The 16,935-nt window shown below is 46.2% G+C and overlaps 1 protein-coding gene across 1 annotated transcript in view; it reads left to right on the top strand.

Annotated features, from left to right (window-relative positions):
• LOC129387487 (uncharacterized) overlaps positions 1–11,217 on the top strand; it is a 29,240-nt gene extending 18,023 nt beyond the window's left edge. Inside the window, exons 5-10 of the mRNA XM_055076416.1 lie at positions 1,366–1,407; positions 1,562–1,652; positions 3,117–3,274; positions 6,232–6,335; positions 9,723–9,810; positions 11,045–11,217. Of these exons, the coding sequence (XP_054932391.1) occupies positions 1,366–1,407; positions 1,562–1,652; positions 3,117–3,274; positions 6,232–6,335; positions 9,723–9,810; positions 11,045–11,217 (656 nt within the window). The remainder of the gene's footprint in view (positions 1–1,365; positions 1,408–1,561; positions 1,653–3,116; positions 3,275–6,231; positions 6,336–9,722; positions 9,811–11,044) is intronic.
• Positions 11,218–16,935: the final 5,718 nt, after the last annotated feature.

Genomic DNA, 16,935 nt, shown 5'->3' on the forward strand with positions numbered 1-16,935 from the left:
CTAGGGCTCGAAGAAGGCGCTCCCAGTAGGGCTAATGAAAAGCTGACAAAATTCGTGCTATCTCTGTTGCTGTGCTATGGAGCCATGCAACGCCGGTTCAACTTGCTAGCCAACATCTGATGGAGTGTTGCGACAAGGAAACAAACAGTTTGTGCCTCTGTTTGCCTGTCTGAACGCGCGCATTCCCGAGGCTGCGGTGGGGCACGACCATGATCGTGTTACTCCAGTTTCAGAAACACCTGCCTAAACCTGCCTAAACACGTGCCTAAACATGCTAAGCAAAATCTACCCCACGCAGTACGAGAGCATGTGCCCATGGTGTGGAGACAAACCAACCCTATACCATACCACATGGGCTTGCCAGAAAACAGATGGGCTAGCCATAATAAAAACCTGAGTGCGGAACAGTGGGAGAGGATGCTATCCAGCGACATCCTGAAAGTCCAACAAGGACTAGTAAGGCGTGCACGCAGGGCAGCTACCCTCAGCGGAGCCCTGGACTAGGGGAACCGACCATGGAGAGATGATGGAAGACCCCATGTGAAGCCGCAAAAATCACTGCAAAATAAAGTAAATAAACGTTTTTCATCATCATCATCCAGTTTCAGCCAAATTCAATTCCTCAAAGCGGCGTCGCTTGTCGCAGTTTGTCTCGTCAATAAGTAACTGGCTACGTCTAATGCGTTACGGAAAAAAAGTAATTCAACAACAACGAGCGCTACCCAGTAAAAAATGTAATATATTCCAAGAAACAAGTTGCACCTAATTTGTTCCGTACAAGTCTACTGCAATGTTTACTTTCAGTTAGCCAATGTTTGTGCTAGCTGATAGGTTGCGCTTCTTGTTTTGGTTGAGACCTCCCTGTTGAAATGAATACGCAAACCCAAAATTTCTCATGATTTCACCATGCGAAAGGAGTCATGATGTTAAAATCCTAACATTCAGTAACACTGTACAGCTTTGAAAGTTCCGAATGGCATCAACCCTCCCCCCCCCCCCCCCCCCCGAAAGAGAGAAAAAGAAAGAAGAACAAAAGAAAAGCTTGGAAGGCGAATGAGTAATTCTACAACTGACTCGGCGAACCCACCGTCCAAAATCACTTACAACACAGAGTTTCAAACTGCAAGTAGCACGTTAACGAACCGTGTTCCCCCTGCGTTCGCTAATCTGAAACTCTTTAATCAGCAGTGCTTGTACTTACCATGACTTGCATCCGATCCCCGTCGCCTAGTTCCGGCCTGTGACATTAGCTTGCACGTGTCAATACCTAATAATGTAAGTAAACACGCAGTATGCAAGCGAACTTCTGTCGATTATCTGTCAGCCTTGAAATGTACCCTTTCTTTTTCCCGCTTTCGTATTCAGAACCATCAAAGGAGTGCGTTGAAAGCAACGACGATAACCTGGGTACGTAATGATTTCTTCGCTTCTTTCACGTATATGCATAATCGTTATCCTCTACCGTTGCTGAGTGTTCTCGGAGAGGCCTAGCTCTTCTAAGAAGATGATATATTTTGCCACGCAGCTTTTCTTTTTTCTTTACATGCTCATTGCGTTGCAGTCACTTGCGATACGCAAACAGATATCCTCATTCTTCTGGATCCTATCCCTGGTAACACCATCTACGAGAATTACCAAAGGAAGATTGCCAGGTAAGAGAACACTTTTGTTTTCAAGGCTGCCTAAGCATGTGAATCTGCAGGCTCATCTATTGTAAAGCTTCGGTGTCGATGCTGGCGCAGGGAAAGTGTAGGTTTTGTGCACATAGAGACGTGATCGAGGCACGTGCAGTAATATTTCCTTGACGCCAGATAGAAAAGGCAACTGTGATAATAACTGAGCTTAATTACGAAATGCAGTGGTCTATAGCATAAGAGTTTGATATCTTCCATTCCTAAATACATTCGAATGCTCGAAACGTTATTCGATTATTCGAAACGCTCTTCGATTTGAGATCGGAACTAAGCATATTTAATTTTTGCAGTCCACTTTGTTAACTAAGCAGGCTGCAATGGCTTTCCTTTCAGATTACTCGACAACCCAGACTTCTTGTTACTTTTACTCTTCCGAAGTTCCTTTAATCATTGGTTATGTACGTTTAGCACGAGACGTAAGAGGAAATGAACACCAGCATCTGCCTGGAAGGCTGATTCTGTCTACAAACTGATATTCTACTCACTCACTCACTCACTCACTAAACGACCGAAAATGATATAAAGCACAGCACGGAAGCACGCATAATTTTTCCAGCTTATTATGTACTTCGGCACATAACCCTGAGCATAGCATAGGTATGCGCAGGGTCGCTCTTTGCTCAGGCATTCTCGACAAGACTTTTGAATCTTTTTCCTTGCATGTAAGTTAAGTTTTTAAATTATGAAGTGCAGTGCAAATAAGAACAACGTGACTGCATTCACGACTAAATTTTTGGAAGCGCACAAAGTAATAGAACAGTTAAGCAAATGATCATTATTAATGTTTATATTGGCACTGCCTTTGAAACGTGGCGGCCGCAAATAGTTATCAAGTCTGCTTAAGCTGATCCCGTGTTATATACACGCATTGCAGTCTACTATTTCACGTATCTCTCCTAGATCTTTTATCTCTTAAGACTTATATCTTTGTATTGTACATTGTTGTATGTGTGTAGCGACTCCGGCCCTATCAATCTCTTCCCGGCCTTCTTTCCACCAATGCTCTAAACGTATCTTGTTTATCCCTACTGCCCACCAGTTAATGCTTTTATCCGCTTTGAATCTCAGCGCTTCTAGAACCTGGAAGTTACCTACAAGTCTTGCTTGGTGGATATTATCTTGGTAGCCATGAGGATGTGCTGAGTTGTTTCCGGACTTTTGCTGCATCAGACGCATGCCTCATCTTGTTACGAATGTCCACTTCATTTTGTATCTGGCCTCAAGGAAAATATTTATTCGCACAGCCCTACTAATAATATGTCCAACATAAAGGTGGTCCTGCATCGGTTATCGGTTATTAAGAGCAGCCTAGCATGTGAATTTTCTTGTGAATACGGGCCCAGTCTTTGCGAGTTCAGCATTTACTGCCGGGACGATGCGTTCCGAACTTTAGTGGCGCTCGCGGTCTATTTTCGGTTCCAGCTACATGGCCGAGAGGCTGCTGAAAACGGGTGGCCGTCACACGGCGGTCAGCTTGTCGGCAGCTGCCCTGAGCGAAGACGCCACCGAGCTAGAGCTGACGTACAACTCACGCCATGACACGCACGCTTCGCCGTCCTGTGCCATTGAGAACATGGCAGGTAAAGGTAATGGTATACCGTCATTTGACTTTCTCTCTACTTGACCTTCTCTCGCTGATTCTTTTCCTCCCCTGTCACTCTGTCCCCAGCGCCGGGTCGAAAACCGGACCCAGTCCTGGTTAACCCCACCTTCCTTTCATATATTAAATGCGTAAGCATTTCTATGCGTACCCAATGACAAAATCGCCCGTCAGTCCGTCAGCCTGTCTGTCCGTCCGTCCTGTAAGACGATCGCTTTCAAGACAGAGCACGCAGCAGCGAGCGACTTTACCTTCGTGCTGCCTGTGGCTTCAACGCGAACGAAGCGGCGAGAACACAGCGCTCACGAAGCTCCCAGCACAAGCCGCACCCTGCCCCTATCGCAGATCGCTTTCGGGACATGGGCCCGCGCGTCTCTCTTCGACGCGAAGCGGCGAAATCACCGCGCGCGGAGCTATCAGCAGTCGGCACTCTCTGTCCGCTTCGCAGATCACTTAAGAAGTACGGTCCGCGCGGCCATAACAGAGTACGTTTGATCGGTCCGTGTCGCCGCTGGTGTCGTTCGATCACGGTTCATAATGATTCGACACGAATGAAAATTTCAAAATTGGAAAAAAACCGAAGTGCAAAGTTTTCAGCTTTCGTAGCATTGCAATAGATAATGATCTCGCGATTCTATCAGCTACAGTTACTGCCAAAAAAAAATATTGAAGATTGCCCCTGCGGCTACCTGTCAAGCTTCGCCACAAGGCACCAACGTAACTCTATGGACAACATTGTAAAAATGATAATTCGAAAGGCCGCCTTCATTTCGACAACTTTCGTTTGGCAACGTCGGGAAGATACGCGCGTCTAATGACGAGCTTATCTATACGGCGCTTATTGGCTACTTTTGTGTTGCGTTATAGCAGCGTTTTAGTCCGAACCAAAACTCTGTTACAACGCAGCAAAGACTGGCCAGTTTGTACTATTTTATTGTCGAGCACGTTTCTCCCTGTATACACTATGAGGCCATCAACTTAGGTTCACGGGCAGTGCTGACTGTGGTTAAACGTAAAGGTCTCACTCTATACCATTAGGGCCAGTCGTTACGCAACACGGGCATTCTTGTGCACGGTTCACAGCAGCGTCGAATAGGGCACGTCGCTGCAACACCACTTGAACTCCAACGCAGCTCAATAATGGCACAAATAACAAGCTATTGGTCAGCCTTCTCGTGTTTGTTTAAGTGGCCGTGTTTGCTGTTGAAGCGGTTGGTGTCTCCGAAGAGAACGCTGAAACAGACGCAGCGTCCTCTGATGAGTGCATGTTCTCTATAAAGTGCCCTGCGCATAATTCATTCGGAGTAGGCTGCTACCGGTCGCACTTGCTTACATAGCCGAGATTCACCTGCACGTGTTTTCTTTTCGTATATCTCGACGACAGCACGACTGTCGTTCAGCACTGCCGTCACCACCTAGAGTAAGGCATTCCGAGCATTACAGCCCACAGCGTCAGTTTATCTTCCCAAATTCTTTACACCGCATCACCAGTCGCTTCAGGCCTGTTTACGCTCTTTCGGGATCCCACAGTGCACTCCGTTGAAGGGCCCTTCCCCATCTTGACTGTTTGTCAAACGTCGGTAACTCTATAGTGGTTGTCAGGTTCCGTTTGCAGTCAGCCGAGGTTAGCGGCCTGACCAAAGTTTCCCTGTTATGTTACTGCGCTAATACAGTTTAACGATAACAGAGCTGCACGTTTGCGAACGAGGGTCGATGGCTGAATATGCAACGTGTCCCATACCTATGATGTAACTTCTGCAACAAGTCAGTTGCCCTTTAAGTAACCTATGCAGCTTATGCTTAAGTATTGTTACACTGAACGTGACGAAATGGGACTATCTAAGCTATCGCAAAACATTCCATTCTCCTCTTAGGTACTTTAACCAAACTCAATAATATGGGACTCCGAAAGGCAGAAAGCAAACATTTCCGCCACCAAAATTCGTACTGCTGACACTCGCAAAAGCGATACTGCGCTGGGCACCAGTACTGCATAAATATTTCAAAAAGGATGCATGACAGACAGCGCAAGTGTCGAACGCGCTGCACCAAGCCATTTTTTTCGGTATTACCAGTGTCCTTCATTACATCTTATTATAGAATGACGAGAGTATAGTGAAAGTATGGGGGAAGCGAAGAAAGAGTCCGTTCGCGGATTGGTGTGCCCTTCAATCGTCCGATGTGACTGCGGAGCCAAATAACGTGCGTATGTTCAGAAAGCATGTTGTTCTTCGTAGTTACTGAATAAACGAATTTTATCCGGCCGCGCTTTCTGTATTGTATTTTTGTCGTTATTCCATTGATGTATCACACAAACTGCACATTGCAAACCATCGACAAAAAGAAAACTATGGTCTATTAAAATTGCAACTAAAAGATGCGGCCTGAACAGTTCTAACAGCAACAGATCTTCATCACGCAATTCTATTCACACTGCATACTACAAAAGCGCTATGGAGAAGTCCACCTGAAAAAGAAATATCCTTATGGCCGTTCTTAAACGTCGCATTCAGCGCACATTGTTCGTAAACGTAAACTTCGGGCAGCAGACACTGCTGAAGAGAGCCGTAGTTAGATTTGCTTAAATATTCTATCCCGCTCGCTCAGTCTCTAGGTAAATGCAAGAACGGAAAACTTCACACTTTGCGACTTCTGCGTGCACAGAGAGGACCCAGAGCCATGGGGAAAATGGCAGCTGGAACACATTATCCAAGCTGGACCATGCACTTTAGAAATAACACCACCACCCGATCCTCAGGTGTCTGCTTGTACAACACATGAAGCACATTTTCACAATACGCTAACCCTAAAGCGATACCTGACGTGTTACCAGCGACGGCGTTTGTAAAATGAAATGTATCCTTTTCTCTCCATCAGACGCTAGAAGTGTGCATTTATTCCCGTGGTAAATATAACATTTCCACCATTCGCTCGCAGGCTGCTCGCAGTGCACAGAAGTGGACATATGGCGCGCAGTGCTTAAAACATGGGACAGGCTTCGACCCCGAGGACAGCTAGCCTATCCGCTGTCTCCATCCAAGGTAAAGCACGAACGCTATGACACAACGATTAGTTCTGCTTTATTTATTCTCGTCACCAGTCGCTGCCCACCGACTGATCAACATCATGTAAACGGGCCGTTGCAAGGACGAGTGGAAAATTATTAAAGATAACGTCGTAGCAACACTATTTCCATTGTGTTCTAGCAGGGAAACACGCGAACAAAAACTTCCTTGTGAGCTAGGTTCATGAACAATCTCGAAGACGCGTTTAGATCCCGAGAATTGAGCTTGCTGTGTCTTTACGACCTATTTGTGTTCTGTATTATTGCAAGGTGAAGGAAAGAAACATTTGAATAACATGCAAATCTGAGCAACGCGTACATTCAAGACTGCGAAACTACATAAAGGTGCTCTAAGCCTAACACGCATTTCGGAACTCTAGTGGTCTGGTTTTCCACTGCCTGAAACCTTGCAAAGGCTGTGCAAACTTTCCAGTATATCGGGTGCAATTGTTTCTCTGCCAGAGGCCTCTTTAAACACTTTACTATATCCGACCTTAGTAATTCTCTACTCTCAGCTACATCACTTGCGTTTTGCTTTGTGCTGCGCCGGCTCCACGTTCTAACGGCCCGGTCATGCGGTCGCTTGGTAGCTTCTACGCAGGCTGCGTGGCTTGCCTTTCTCTGGCTGGCATTCCATACCGCCACACGGCAAACACTATGAACCTTCTTAAGCAGCTTCACTGTAAAAAGATCAGGCGGAAAATTCCCAAAGCTTTTCAAGTACACTTTGCCAATTGCTGGCCGGCTTTGCAATTGTAATGACCAGCATCAAAATATGCTAAACGTTTCTGGGCAAACCGTTACAGCGTAAGCAACTTTTTCTCAATACGGGCCCCGTGTTCGTATTCACTGAAAGTGCTTACGCTAGAACTCTTCTTGGTAGAAAATTTGTGCCAATTGGGACATAATATTAGTGAAGGTGGCCCGCCAAAGGCCAAGAGCACTTAACCCTTTATGGACGACATATATAAACACCAAGAAAAAAAATGTTTATTTTCTATCTAAATATGCGAAACACATCAGCAATACGCATAATCAACAAAAACAACAAAAATATATTGCGGATTTTTTTCAGCAATAGGGAGAAAACCCCAGGCGGGAAAGTGATAGTGAGCTTCATCACAAGCCACTAAGGCTCCGTTTTTAATTTGCATAGACAGCTCTCATCATATTTCAATCATAGGTGCACATTTCATTTGCTTTGCATCACTTGTGTGACACCACTGCTGCTGGATATCTTACATCGGCCTGTCTCCTCTGACGTTGCTTTCAAAGGACAGCGAGTCGCGTGCCAAACTTCTTCCTCGTCCAGTGTTCCTGCTCTAAACCAACAAATGATGCTTGCTTCCGGTCATTCAGTGTTGGCCGAGGACATTTAACCAAAAATTTCGTACTGAATACTGAAACTCGGCAAGAAAAAAAGACTTCTGTTGTGTCCTCTATAGGCAACACTCATCAACAAAGGGTGGAGATTGAAAAGCTTCGTGATTTTGGCCTCCGGCTTTTGAAAATGCATCCATGACGATTTAAATTCCAACCCATAAACCGTCTCTTGCTTCTTGGAAATGGACATTGCAAGAATGGGCCTGCGCTTCTTGCGTAGAGGAAAACAAATCACTATTGGATTTTATATTAGCTTGAAGAAACGACGATTGAGCACGGGCCGTGGCACTTTCCTTACTCCCTCTATTTGCCTCCTGAGGAAAGAAAAAGCACACGAGTATTTTTTCAGCAATATGTGCCCTTCCTTCTCCCTGATTTTTTTTTGTTTTGTAACAGCCTACTGGTGTTCTGCAAATACGTTACGCCCCTATAAAGCTCACTAGACAACCACAAGGCGTAATGCATTGATGTCTGGTATTGCACATATGCTTAGAGGCACATATACCTTCCCATAATAGTTAATAACTGTCTAGTTTATTAACTTCGAACTTTCATTTTCCTTTCTTCAGCCGCCTTGCTATGCTGTCACTAAGAGGAGTAAGACTAAAGAGCTATTTATCCTTTGAAAGCGTGTACTTCAGGAACAAAAAGATTATTAAGTAAATTATTCTAATACCCTTAACTCGAACAATGCAAGGAAATCAATTCAAGACTCATGTAACAAAATTGGTTGAAAAGATGGGACTGCGCAAGGCATAGGCTTTTCCAACATGAGTTAAGTAATCTGTAGCATTCTGTCGCCAAATTAGCAAGCATTTTCGTTCGTAAGTGTGCTTTGTCACTGTCCGGTTTCCTTCGCTAATAAGATCCCAGCAGAAAGATTGGCTGGAATGTTCTCTTACGAACAATTCTAGTGCAAGATCTTTTGTGATTACGCTAAATTTGTTCACCAGACTAAGTTCTAGCCAATCATGATGTGGGACATATTATTAGCAATGGCAGCTGGCTGATGATAGTCAGCACTTACGAACAAAAAACTGTGAATTCGCTTCCTGGTCCCATATTCACAAAACATCATCACGCTAGAATTGTTGCAACCTCATCTTGATGTGGTCTAGTTCCTTTATTTACGATGTTCATGCTTCAAAAAGAGCGAGTAATTGCTGGAAAAATTGAAGAGAGCAGATAGAGAGTGCTCTGTTGGTCCTATCCTCATTTTTCCACCAATTTCTCACGACGTTTTAACGTTAACACTAGAATTGTTCGTGAGAGTAAATTTAAACCAATACTATGCTGGACATAGTATTAGTGAAGGCGACTAGCCAGTGGCTAACGCCGCTTATGAACGGATAGCTTTGTGAATTGGGCCGAATTCGCAAAGCTTTATGCTCGTAAGCGCTCTTTCCATTGGGTAATGCCTTCGCTAATTATATTTGCAGCGTCAAGATTGTGCTTAATGTCCTCTTATGAACAAGTTCAGCGTAACAGCTTCTTGTGACTGGGAGCAGGGGTGCTTAGTGCGCACAATGTACAAGATCATAGCTACCTATATATTTATAATGCCTGCCGAAGGACGTTAAAGAACAGAGTTCACTTAATGCCACTTTCTCAGAAATTTGCTAGAGCTACAAAGCACAAATAGGGTGACGGCTGTCTTCTTTTAAGTGATGTCACCGCTTCTGGTATTCAATGCGGAAGCGAAGGAGCAAGAGTAATACGCCTAAGTTTCTTTGGGCTGTAGCAATGACAGGATTAGGTGTCGAGGAAAGTTGGCGCCGCAGCAACAGGCCGTTAACACTCACGCTATCCAGTTCGACTGCTATTGTAAAAGTGAAACTACAGTACTAGCCGCTTCACAACGCAGCTACACTGGCATGGAAACTAAATGTATCGGAAAGTCTGCCGTAGAGTCTAAAACCTAAAAAACATTCATCGCATAATAGCCTAAACGGCAGGCGTTAACGTTCATTCTTGCTCGCAGGTGGTGGTTTACTTCAAGTTCAGCTCCTTCAGAGCGAATCTCGAGGACGTGCGCACAGTCGTCCAGCACCTTCGAGAAAAGCATGAAGGTAAGTATTTCAATGCTTACCTCAAAACACTCGCACATATCAAGCACTACCATGCTGAGTGACACTGTAGTGAATGCTGCTGCACCGTCGTGATTGTTACCACACATTGTCGCCAATAAAACGGCGCATATTCTTAGGACTGTTGCTTATTCAGGAGAGTTCTCACGCGGCAGCACCACGCAACGCACACTGATTAATATGATTAGAAATTTTTGTGATAGCGTAAGCATCTTTGTGTGCCAGTGTTAAGTTTGTCATTGAGCTAGCCAGACAGACGGGGAAGTAAAAATTGCACTCTGTGCGGTAAATAGATCAAGTGAACTCACGTTCACCTTGGGGAGTTCGACCTTCCACCGCCGAAATAAAACAGTCACGGTCCCTAAACTTCGCTTTATTTCTTAGTTGTGATATGAAAAACACGATTGCCGAACACAGCCGATTAGAGACGAACTGTCAATCAAATTAAGCTTTACGCTGAGCAGAACTTAATAATACCACTACAAAATTTCATTCATACCGTTGTTTGTTTGCAAAAAGGTTTTTCTTTTTTTTTACCGATAATCGTGCTTTTTAATCTGTGCAGTCATCAACCTTGCACTTCGAACTCCACGTGCAATTTAATATGTTTTAGAGCCCAAGATCAGCTCCACTGGTGCGTGCAGACTGTGCTAACTTGGAAAACATTTCCGATCAGTCAACTTAGCGCTAAGTTATTCAAGAAAATCGATGCGCCCTCACAGGCACAGTGCTTGTTTCCGGGTCGCAGCACTTATGTGCGCTCTTTGTTTCACCAAAAAAGGACTGGTGATATTAAAAAGTGCACGACATTTTCATCACTATGACTATCACGCTAGAAATTGGAACTGTACATTGGCATTGCGCTAGGGCTGCTACTGCATCTGCCAAGCTCCAATGAGGCAATACAAGATGATCTTTTCGAAGACGTCGTTTTCTTAAACCTGCGACGTGCGGAAGCTTTGCCTTTACCCTCCACATCTTCTGAGGTCTAGCTATGTGACGCAAGTTAGCTACGGTATTTTATGGGAGAAGCAGACAGGCATAAACGAGCTGTGCCCACATGCTACACAAATGGTGCAAGAGATGATGTCAAGGTGGTCTAGTCAGTTACTACAGAAACCATTCTGCCAAAGTTTTTCAAGTGGATTTAAGTTATCCTGTGTCATGTGACATAATCCTATTTCAGCGTTTATTACTATCTCTTCTGTTGTCGCAGATCTCAAGATCTTTACAGTGGGGCCAAGGACCGACATATTGCGTGCTTTCAAGTACGGGCCCCGCGACTCTGTCGTGGTCATTCCGAACTCCATGGACGACGTGCTGCTCAGGCAGATTGCACGCGAACTCACCGAAGAGGTTTGCCGAGGTGAGCCTGCCGAGCTGAACTAGAATGTTGATACACAGAGAGTGTGCGGCCTGCACTGTGCAATGGTAGCTAAGTCGACAGATATATGTGGCGAACGAAGCCTGCGTATATAATTCTGCATAACTTAAATATCGGAGTAATCAACCGACTGCTGAAAATTATGTCCGTGAGCACGCCAGTCTTATAGGAACATTAAATTTCATTTTTTATGTGTGAAATGCGCAATAAACGAACTCGTTAGCAAAAACTTTTGGAGAAATGACGCATGCTCTAGCATTTGAACGGGTACACAGTATACTTCTTTCTGGGCGCATGCGAACGCCAATTCCACCTTTATTTCTGCTCTAAGCCTGTGCGAATTTGCGACTAAATCTTACATTCACGAGAATGGTGATTTCTCTCCTATGCTGAGATAAAGGTTTGTAGTGAAAATGAACCCCCGTCTCAAAATCAAAAAGCTGATGGTGCTTAGAGCTTCTGCATGGCGTTATAAACGCAGACATATTGAGAAGAAATGAAAGATCTCAAACCGGGTGATCAAGAAGAAGAAGAAGAAGCCGTGGAGTGCGGATGCACATCGCGTCAGCTCCGCATTTTCTTATGATTCTCGGCGGAAAATCGCATTTTGTGGAGAAATCCATTGATCTTCACAAGAACAGGTGCCAAGGAGTCCAAGGACACCATTCTCTACCAGGTGGGCCCGTTTTTCGGCCGTCAATCGTTTCTTCCTCTCGCTACGCGTGGCGGGAGATCTACACCTAACTAGAACGCCTCGACACCTCGAACGGCTCCGCCGCAGCGGTGGCTGAGAGAGGTCGGCCTACCGACGGAGATACCCAGGCCCTGCTCCATTATGGAAGTCGTGAGCGTGGAAGGCGAAGAAATGCAACCGGAGGAGTTCGGAAAAGAATCAGGTTGGTGCGAAGTTAGAAGAGGCACAAAGAAGCGATGCAGCGGTGGGGCCGGATCGGCGGGACACGAGCAGCAGGGAAGAACCTTCGTCGGGGAAGCAAAAAATAGAAACAAATGGAAGAACGAACGCAAGGTGCGACAAATCATCAAAGCAAGTAGGCTGCCTAACCTGCCAAAAGAAGACTACAGGGTTATCGTGCGTCCACGTGGCGGACTTAAGGTATCAGACTACAAGCTGGATCGCATTTACTACTGTCTGCGCAACGCTGCCGGGGTCGGCCGAGAGACAGCGGAGGAAGACAGCATATGCATAAACAGCAAACAAAATATAGTGGTGCTCAGCACACCTTCCGAGGAACGGGCCAGGAAATATGGGGCTATCAATAAGCTACGCCTTGGAGAACAAGAATTTGAAGCAAGTGCTTACAGAGCAGCTCCTGATAATACATCCAAGGGTCTCATCAGAGGAATATCCCAGGAGGAGAGTCCGGAGGACATAGTGACCAGTCTGGTCACGCCACGCAATCCTGGAGTCTTGCACGCCAAGAGAATGGGTAACACAGACAACGTGATCATTTTATTTGAAGGTTTTCACGTCCCCAGATATGTGAGGTATGGAGCGATGCTTATCCAATGCTCCTTGTATAAAAAACACATCGACATATGCTATGGATGCGGAAGAACAGGGCACAGGGCTGACGTGTGCCCCAACCCTGAAGACAAGATTTGCCGGGGGTGTGGGTGCAAGAATCCTCAGCAGGATCACAACTGCGACGCGGAGTGCCAACTGTGCGGCAAAGACCACCTCACGGGAGACAAGAAGTGCCAAGCAAGATACAAGATACCGTACCTGGTCAGGAGACGCCGCTGGGAGCGACGGAGGAGGGAAGAAGAAGAGGCCGAAGAGGAAGAGTACTCCTACCACAATTACAAAGAAACCAGAGGGAGCAACAACAATAATCATAAGACTGTAGCGAGCAAGCAGCCCTCAACCGACAGAGAAGAAACAAGCAGGAAAAACTATGGAAGACACCGCTCTGGTTCCTTCCCGAGACTGCCAGGGGAAGCCGGTCGCGAACGCTCCAGGTCCAGGTCCAGGACCAGATCGTGGACGAGATCAAGGTCGAGGTCCGGTTCGAGAACTAATCGAGGGGGAGACGGGAGCAAAGCACAGGTGAGCTGGGCAAGCGCGGTCTCCGGTACTGCTACTCAATCGCCTAAAGTTAAAGGGTCCGCCCTAGAACAGGAAATGACACAGATTAGAAACATGTTAGAACAGATTACCCGAGAGAATGCAACGCTTAAAGATGAGATCAAGCAGCTTAGGGCAGAAAACGCGAAGCTTCAGCAACAAAAGAATGTCAACGCACCCTCCGCCAGTACGACGTCGACGTGTAGTCGGGCTCCAACGCCCGTTCCCACGCAAGCGAACGGAGAAGCACCACCACACAAAAGGAGGGCGCAAGAAACGGCTGAAGAAAAGAGTGTATTTGCAATCAGCGAGGTTATGGGAACGTTTAAAGGAATGTTCGATGGTTTACAGCAACAAATCACAAACATGTATGTAGAGATTAAACAACGATTCGATGGATTAGAGAATAGAGTAGCGGCACTAGAAAGCACACCAAAGGATATTAGGCCGGCAGGCGCAGGACCGGTTAAAAGCAAACCGTATAGCAGGCCGAATGCGGTAGAAAATAGCAAGGCCACCGGGGAAGAACAGATAAATCAACATGGCGCCGCGTAACCAATACGCGATTTGGCAATGGAACTGCCGCGGGTATCGTCGCAAGCGAGGAAACCTGCAGCAGTTCGTAACAAGTAAGGAGGCGCCAGATGTCATTGCCCTGCAGGAAACCGGGGGGATCGCAAAATTATCGGGGTATAAATCGTACAGTGCTTCCGGCGAGAAGGCAACCGTCACGACGCTGATACACAGAAACCTCTCGGCTGTCGAGCACGATACCGGTGTGCGCGGCATAGACCACGTCCTGATTGAAATAATCCCCTCCCGTAAAGAAGAGGGAAGTCTATTTATTCTGAACATATATAGTCCACCCCGGCACAAGCCCAAATTCGGCCCACTCTTCCGCAAAGTGTTGAGCGTAGCGCAGAAGCAGGCACTAGTCGTGGTCGGCGATTTTAACGCGCCACACGCGGCTTGGGGATACAGGATAGAGAACATTAAGGGCCGAAGCCTATGGGCAGACGCTCAGCACGAAGGACTAACGCTCATAACTGACCCTCAGACACCAACCAGAATAGGAAACAGCGTAACCAACGACACGACACCAGATCTAACATTTACGAAGAATCTAGCAGTTTCTCAATGGACAAACATGCAGGAAAGCTTAGGTAGTGACCACTACATCGTCGTCACAACGGTACAAGCAGGCCCAAGGAAAAAGAGGGGGAGAGAACTCAAGCTAGTAGAATGGGACTCTTTCCGCAAAATCCGACAAGATGATGCGGAAGACACTATAACGGACATTGAGAAATGGGCAGAGAAACTGCAAGAAAACATTAAACGAGCTACCAAAACTGTTCCAGAGGAGGCAGGTATAGAGGAGATGGATAGCAGATTATTGCACATGTGGGAAGCGAAAGGTAGCATGCTGAAAAGATGGAAAAAGCAAAAACATAATCGGAAATTAAGGAAGAGAATTGTGGAATTAAACAAGGAAATCGAGATATATGCAAACAGGTTAACCCAACAGAAGTGGGAAGCCACGTGCGACTTGATGGAAAGGCAGATAGGAATGTCCAAGACCTGGAACATTCTCCGATGTCTCTTGGACCCCGGAAGTACAAAAACCATACAAAGACACAATCTACAGAAGGTTATACATAGCTACAACGGTACAGAAGAAGAGCTCTTTCGAGAGCTTCAAAAGATGTACGTTGGAGATGCGGAGAGAGAACTACTTCCGGATTACCTAGGTAACGAGAATCCTGATCTTGATACCCCTATTACGGAGGCAGAAGTCAGATATGAACTCACCAGGCTCAACTCGAAATCTGCACCAGGACCTGATGGGATAAGCAACAAAACACTCAGGAACCTCGACGATGTATCCATCCGAGCTCTCACGGACTACATGAATAACTGCTGGGAGCAAGGCAGCATTCCAAGTCAATGGAAATCAGCCCAAATCATTTTTATACCAAAGCCTGGAAAGAAACCACAACTGACGAACTTAAGGCCGATATCACTGACATCCTGCGTCGGTAAACTCATGGAACATGTGGTTCTCACACGTCTCACGAGATACATGGATGATGGAGGACTTTACCCACATACCATGGTTGGATTTCGACCAAAGTTATCGACGCAGGATGTTATGCTCAAACTAAAACATCAGATCATAGATGCGGGTGAGAAAAGTCTAGACACTAAGGCAATACTAGGTCTCGATCTAACTAAGGCCTTTGACACCGTCACGCACAAGGCCATACTACAAAATCTCCAAAAGCTGGATGTAGGACGTAAAACATACGCGTACATCAAAGACTTCTTGACAGATCGTACCGCAAAGATTTCAATTGGAGAATCCAAATCGGACGCGCTCAAGCTAGGTAATAGGGGTACGCCGCAGGGTTCAGTCCTATCTCCCTTTCTATTCAACGTGGCAATGATCGGTCTTCCCGCGAGACTTGACAAGATAGAAGGACTCGGGCACAGCCTCTACGCGGACGACATCACCCTTTGGGTGGCGGGTGGAAGCGATGGGCATGTGGAAGAGATCCTTCAAACAGCAGTAAACACGGTGGAAGACTACATCAAAGACAAGGGACTGAGATGCTCCTCACAAAAATCAGAACTTCTGCTCTATAGGCCCACATGCCGGGGTCGAAAAAGCATTAGGGAAAGGCCGGGCATTGTGGTCACAGTAGAAGGCACCACGATACCGATAGTGGAGAGCCTGAGAATACTGGGACTCCGCATATCCGAAAACGGCCATAACGGAGAAACCATTAGACTACTTGACAATAGTGTTCAACAAACAATCAGACTAATAAAGCGGATATCCAACAGGCACTATGGCATGAAAGAGCACAATCTCATCCGATTAATAGAAACATTCGTAATCAGTCGCATTGTATATGTGGTTCCTTACCTCAAGCTCTACGCTGCGGAGAAAACCAAGATAGACTGCATTATTAGAAGGGCGTATAAGCAAGCCTTGGGACTTCCGGCAAATACGTCAAACGAGAAATTCTTGGCGCTCGGCGTGCACAACACATTAGACGAACTTATTGACGCCCAGAGAGTAGCGCAGTATGAAAGGCTTACACAGAGTTTGACGGGGAGACACATCTTAGATGACATCGGAATAACCTACGAAGCACAGCATGGAGTGCGGAGAGACATCCCAAGGAAAATAAGGGAACATCTATCAATACCCCCACTCCCCAGAAACATGCACCCGGAGTTTCACCAAGATCGAAGAAACGCACGAGCGAGAGCTCTCCACAAAAGATTCCGTAGTGCCAGGGACGTGGTCTATGTGGACGCGGCGGAGTACGCAAATGGACAGAGTATGTCCATAGTTGCTACGAGTCTAGAGGGTGACTGCAGAGTTAGTGGGACGGTAAAAACATGGAAGGCAGAGGTGGCGGAGGAAGCTGCCTTAGCACTGGCAATAGCCTCCACGGAAGCTAACATCGTAGTAAGCGACTGCAAGACAGCCGTCAAGAACTATGCAAAGGGAAGAATCTCGCCGAAAGCACTTAGAATTTTAAACAACTTTCGTGAATATCGCGACATCCACATTATTTGGGCACCCGCACACTCCTCCCTTCCCGGGAACGAAATAGCGCACAACCTG

This window comes from Dermacentor andersoni, chromosome 2, assembly GCF_023375885.2.
Source record: "Dermacentor andersoni chromosome 2, qqDerAnde1_hic_scaffold, whole genome shotgun sequence".
Lineage (NCBI taxonomy): Eukaryota > Metazoa > Arthropoda > Arachnida > Ixodida > Ixodidae > Dermacentor > Dermacentor andersoni.